The sequence below is a fragment of the Adiantum capillus-veneris genome, chromosome 10, assembly GCF_014529385.1.
Source record: "Adiantum capillus-veneris isolate H3 chromosome 10, ASM1452938v2, whole genome shotgun sequence".
Lineage (NCBI taxonomy): Eukaryota > Viridiplantae > Streptophyta > Polypodiopsida > Polypodiales > Pteridaceae > Adiantum > Adiantum capillus-veneris.
The window spans coordinates 49,417,289-49,423,529 of record NC_140940.1 but is presented as its reverse complement, the minus strand read 5'-3'; the positions used below and the strand labels follow the sequence as shown (position 1 = coordinate 49,423,529).

Below are 6,241 nucleotides of genomic sequence, written 5' to 3'. Positions count from 1 at the left end.
AATTTTCGTGATCAAGAATGGACCACAATATCTAGCTGAAAGATTATAATGCTTTCCTGTTCGGATAGTCTTGGAATCCTTGGGTATCTTCAGATAGACCCATTGTCCCACATCTAGAGTCCTTGGAGTTCTCTTTTGATTAGCATGAGTAGTGACTCGATCACGAGCCGTTCTTATACTATCCTTAGCCAATTCGAGCATTTCTTGCATGTCATACAGGAAATCACGAGCTTGGCGTTCCTTGACTTTCTCTAAGCCAATAGCAATTGGGGATTTAGGCTCAAATCCATACATCAGCATGAACGGGCTAAATCCAGTAACAGAATGCTTGCTACTATTATAGGCGAACTCTAACTGTGGGAGATACCTTTCCCAATCAGACTGCCTGTGAGAGACATAGGCTCTCAACATGTCCTCTAACGTCTGATTCGTCCTCTCAGTTTGTCCGTCGGACTCAGGATGATTAGAAGACGACATACTCAACTTCGTCTGAAGATGAGCAAACACATCTCGCCAAAATCGGCCAGTGAACTTAGTATCTCGATCACTGACGATATCCTCTAGCAGACCATACAGCCTATAAAGTTGATCGACAAATAAAACCGCCAACTCATGGCTTTTTACTGTCGACTTCGTTGGTATAAACTTCACCATTTTTGTGAGTCTATCGACCACAACCCAAATAGCGTCATTGCCCCGACTAGTATTTGGCAAACCAATGATGAAGTCCATGGAAATACTCTGCCACTTGGCATCTGGGATTTCCAATGGATGTAGCAGGCCAGCTTTCCTAAGGCGCTCTGCCTTATTGACCTGACACTGATCGCATCTCTTCACATAGCTCTCTATGTAAGAGCGCATCCTTGGCCAATAGCTTGACCAAAGCCAAAGTTCTCCGGATGCCTGGGTGCCCAACGCTAGGAACATCGTGGCATTCGCACAAAATCCTTTGTCGAACCTCATCGATTTCCGGCACGAAGGCTTTACCATTTATGAACTTAGTCCACCTCAAATGGAATATTGTCGCTGTCTCGTCTCTCTAGCACGACTCACTTGGGTCTCCGGACCACCCAAGCATGTATGCGAGTCATGCCCCGCTTCGACCTCGTTCCATATCTTGCCAAAATGGCCATCAGAACGACATAGCCCTCGGAGAGAGAGATAGAAATCCGTCGAGATTTCAACCATAGACAAGGCATTGACCTCAAGAATCCTGCTAAGCGCATCGGCAACTCGATTGCTGGATCCTTTTCTATAACAGATCTCAAAGTCAAACTCTTGCATAAGCTCAACCCATCTAGCCTTCAGGCCTCTGAGATCATCCTGATCACAGGTATAGCGCAAGGAATGATGATCTGTCCATGCAACAAACGTAGAGCCATATAAGTAGTGCCGCCATTTTCTCAAGGCGTGGACTACGGCGTAAAGCTCCTTTTCATACGTTGGATAATGCGTCTCATCTTCTTACTTTCAAACGCAACAGGACTTCATCCTGGTATAATGCCGCACCAATAGTATCATCACTAGCATCCGTTTCAACCACAAACGGTTTGCTAGGATCCACAATGTACAATATTGGCGCAGTAGTCACCAAGTGCTTTAGTGTCCGAATGCTCTCGTCGAGACGCTCATTCCAGACAACAAGGGGATTACCTTTACGATGAGGACCCGAAGTTTCACCCCTGCTTTTAAAAGTTGCGTAAGCGGAGCAGCAACTTTAGAGTAATCCTTGATAAACTTGTGAAAGAATCCAGTAAAGCCTAAAAAGGACTTTACTTGGCGTACATTCTTCAGAATGGGCCAATTTCGCACTTTATCCAACTTTTCAGGGTCAACGCGAATTCCATCGCGAGTAATGATATGACCCAAGTACAGAAGCTCTTTCCTAAAGAATTCACACTTAGAAGCCTTAGCGTAAAGCTTCTTAGTCCTCAGTACTTCGAGAACAGTGCGTATATGCACTAGGTACTCAGGCAAACTTCGGCTATAGATCAAGATATCATCGAGAAATACAACAACAAAGTTCCCTAAAAATGGTCTCAGAAGATCATTCATCATCTGCTAAAACGTAGCTGGAGCATTGGTCAAACCAAAAGGCAAGACCAAAAACTCGTAGTAACCATAACGCGTATGGAAGCCTGTTTTAGGAATATCCTCCAGTTTGATCCATATTTGATGATAGCCTGATCGCAGGTCTATCTTCGTAAAATACAATGCTCCATGGAGCCGATCTATCAGATCGTCCATACGTGGGAGCGGATACTTGTTCTTAATAATGAGTTTATTCAACCCTTTGTAATCCACACAGAAGCGCATAGTGTTATCCTTCTTTCGAGAAAGTAACACTGGCGCCCCCCACGGAGGTTTACTTGGCCAAACAAAACCCCTGTCGAGATAATCTTTCAGCTGTCGCTAAATCTCGTCCTCCTCGGTTTTACTAAACCGATAGGGTTGCTTTCAGAAGGGCTGGCTACCAGCCACCAACTCAATGCCATGATCTACTCCTCTCGAAGGCGGCAAGCCAAGAGGTAGATCATCAGGAAAAACATCCTCGAAATCAGTCATGACTTCTCGCATAATGTTGGATTCGTCGGAGTCCCCAAGTTCAACAGAAGAACATGAAACATTTTTACGAAATTCGGTGACAGAAGTACTAAGCACTAATGAATCAAACCAAGCAGATGTGTCACGATTGTGACTTGTTACACTCTTCTTGATTCATTACAGATGCAAATGCGAAGTGTGACTAACCCAGGAGGACTCCTGTTCTTGAATCGTCACACCCCTTCACCCAAAAGACATACCTCTTCGCCAAAAGCCACACTCCTTCGACGACTGGTCACACCCCTTCACCTTACGGATGCGACTCTTCACCCAATGGTTGCAGCTCTTCGCCGAAAGGATGTGTCTTTTCGCCTAAAGTCATGTCTCTTCACAAAGAGACATGCCTCTTCACTTATGACTATTCAATTCCTATAAAAGGAACCCCTGGATCACACTTTCAATCAATCAAATAAAGAGTCTTCTAAGTCTTGTTCTAAGTTCAGTTTCAATTTCTTAAGTCTTAATCATGAGTTTAAGTACTTAATTAAGGATTAGCACCTAGAATCCTTGCATGTATCAGAGCAAATTTTTTTCCCGGGACCCGAAGGTTATGAGCCTCTCATCCTCGCTGCTACTGTCCCCCCCCCCCCTTCCCGGAGTTGTATGGAAGCAGAAGAAAGATGTACAAGACCCACGTCAGCATGAGGTAATCTTTTCTTCTACACTTACATAAAGACCAACAGAAGACGGCAGACAGAGTAGGTGTTGCGGCATACCAGTTGTACTTCGAGACTCTTCGCGTGGACAGGAAGAGTTGTACCCTTCCCTTGCGCAAGTGACGCAAGCCGGTGCTTCTAGGCCATCCCTTCACCAAGCTACTCGCGACAGGCAGTACACGCTGGCAGCGCACACTGTTTTCGAATAGACAGCAGCGTTCGGATTTTATTAAAACAACGCAACGTTTCGATTTATTGAGCCAGCGCTCGATTAAATTGGGGCCACCTTATCATTTTAAAAGGGTTATTGGCCGGCCGCCCAACATCATTTTAAAAGTGGGCACCCTTTGGGTACCCAACATTAAAAAAAAAAAGGACAACTAATCGTAGCCAGCGCAATGAACAGTTTACACCAGCGTGAAGATCATCTCCCGTCTCCTCTTCTGCCAATCCTCCGCGCTGCCAATTCTGGCCATCGCCAGGTGCGCACACGGGCTTGTTCACAGTCATGGCAAACGATGCCCTCGACGTTCCAGTCAACTTTCTCTCGTACATAGACGAGGTGCCTGAAGATATCTTGCCAGAAAATCCTCCTCGGGCTCCCGAAGTGATTATTATACCAAATACCCCCGAACCAGAACCCGTACCCGAACCGGAACCCGCATTTGAACCGGAAGTAATTCTCATTTCGGATTCCCCATCTCCAGAACCCATTCCAGTTCTAGAGGAAATACAGGTTCCCGACTTCATTCTGGCACCCGAGCCTGCTCCTGTTCCTGCACTACAGCCAGCAGTGTTGCCACAAAATTACCTGGTTTATGTCACTCATCGGCATGCCTCGCGCTCACAGGGCTGGGTGGTGTGGCATATCATTGTTACGTGCGAGCCTCTTCATTTGCCACACTACGAGCACATACTGGGCCGGTACCCCCACTTGGCCTATTCTCTGACGGAGTGTCGCGTGGATACAGTAAACGACATCATCTCCCAGCAGCCTTTAGTTCGGGTTCACAGCGAGTTACAGCTTCCGGACTATACGCCTTTGACGCCAGACGACACACCTCCTATCGACGAGGCGGAAGATATCGAGGATTCGGATCTTGGACCAAATTTCTTAGAGGAGTGGGACGCAGTATCAGCAGCAGCTTCACCCTTTTACGGCAACCACACCTCTCCAGCCTCTCCGAGATATTCCCTCTAAGCTGTCAAAATGTCAGAGACAGGCAGTGCTGGACCCGACGATCCGATAGCCACCCTCAGAGAACAGATGTCCATCCTCTAGGAGACTCTTTCCACCGGTCTTGCATCGATGACCGCACGTTTGGATGTCTTACAGGCCTTTTCTTCTTTGAGGACACAGCCAGCTACACATTCAGTTTCTTCGGTAGCAGAGTCAATTCCTGAGCAAGTCGAAGCTCCGGAACCAGAGGTAGACAATAATATCTTTTTAAGATAATAAACACAGCACAAAAAAAGAAAATTGATGCAAAGTTGCCCGAGCCATACAACGGTTGCCGCGATAAGCGCGTGCTGGATCATTGGCTTTTCAAAATGGAGGTTTACTTTTCAAATACTGATCTCATTGAAAGCAAGAAGGTTGCTTTGGCAAGCTCTCTACTAAAGGATACTGCATTCCTTTGGTGGCGTCGCCGCGTTAAAGATGGAAAAATCACCGCTACTTGGAACAAATTCCGACGCGTTCTTTGCAAGGCTTTTGAGCCTGCAAATGCCGATTTTCACGCCCGGTCTTCTCTCCGCCGCCTGAGCCAAACTAGCTCCTTGGTCGTGTACATCTCAGAGTTTCAGAAATTAACTCTTGAGATAGAGACTCTCAGTCCTTCCGACAAACTCCACAGTTTTGTTGAGGGACTTGACCCTTCCCTGCGAGATGATGTCAATAAATTTAACCCTGCCACACTGGATGCTGCAATCGCTTATGTCGAGCGTCTTGGTGATAAACGGCGCCCACTCAGAAGTTTCCTTCCTGGTGATCGAGTTTCCAATTCTGCAAGCTCTTCACAACGTAATTACCAAGGACAAGGGGGTCAGAATCAGCGTTCTTTCTCAGGAGCTTACTCTTCGAGACAATACTCTGCTGGATAAACTTCTTTTCGACCCCAATCTTCTGGACAAGTAGCCACTTCCAGAGCCTCCTCTTCTGCAAATAATCAGAATCGATGAAACAATCGTCCCAATAATAGAAGGAATGGTCGTCGTGATTTTCAGCCGAATACGTCCTCTCGACAGCAAGCCTCTTCATCAGCTCCTTCAACCTCCAACTCCAACCGTACAAGATTATGTACAATTTGTCATGGAGATCACAGGTGGTATGAATGCCCCAAGAAGCCAAACCCTTCAAATCCTCGCCAGAATTCTCACATGGAGACCACAATTTCAGAACCTATCCACAGCCAACCTCCTGTCCCAGACAAAGGCAAACAAGCAACACGTTGTGTTCGAGTTTCCAAGGTTATAAGTGCCTTAATGATGAATGCTCGGAATCCGTCACTGCTCCAGTGGATCTTTCGAACCAAGTTCTTAGTCTCCTTGGCTTTGTTGGCAAGCAGCCACTCAATGTTCTTGTCGATAGTGGGTGTTCTACTAATTTCGTCAGCACATCTTTGATTACTAAACTGCGCCTTCAAAATCAACCTAGTGAGGCAGCTTACCAAGTAGAACTTGCTGATGGTTCCTTCCTCGAGTGCAACAAAAGGATTGAAAAGCTGGATTCTCAGATTCAAGATTACCAGGATTAGCTTGGTTTTTCAGTTATGCCATTGTCACATTACAACTTGATCCTTGGCCAATCTTGGTTATTTCAGTATGATCCAATAATCAGTTTCAGAGATCACTCAATTCGGCTCTTTCACAAGCAACAGGAAATAGAGCTTCGTGGTCTTTTCAGTACCAAACCCATTATATTGGTTTCTGCTTTACAAGTCAAACGGCTGGTTCGAAAACGTGATTGTGCTACTTCCTTA

At 46.0% G+C, this 6,241-nt stretch overlaps 1 protein-coding gene across 1 annotated transcript; it reads left to right on the top strand.

Annotated features, from left to right (window-relative positions):
• Nucleotides 1-4,569: 4,569 nt before the first annotated feature.
• On the top strand, nt 4,570-5,363 carry LOC147448801 (uncharacterized). The gene is made up of 2 exons (XM_086521461.1): nt 4,570-4,689; nt 4,737-5,363. Exons 1-2 carry the CDS (start codon nt 4,570-4,572, stop codon nt 5,361-5,363), a joined length of 747 nt encoding a protein of 248 aa, XP_086377587.1.
• The last annotated feature ends 878 nt before the right edge of the window (nt 5,364-6,241 follow it).

What these genes read in the sequence shown, in the direction of transcription:
- LOC147448801 (XM_086521461.1), top strand. Translation starts at nt 4,570, where the DNA reads ATGACCGCACGTTTGGATGTCTTACAGGCCTTTTCTTCTTTGAGGACA. An exon ending in TCGAAGCTCCGGAACCAGAG is followed by an intron (nt 4,690 to 4,736) that starts GTAGACAATAAT and finishes GCACAAAAAAAG; the next exon opens with AAAATTGATGCAAAGTTGCC.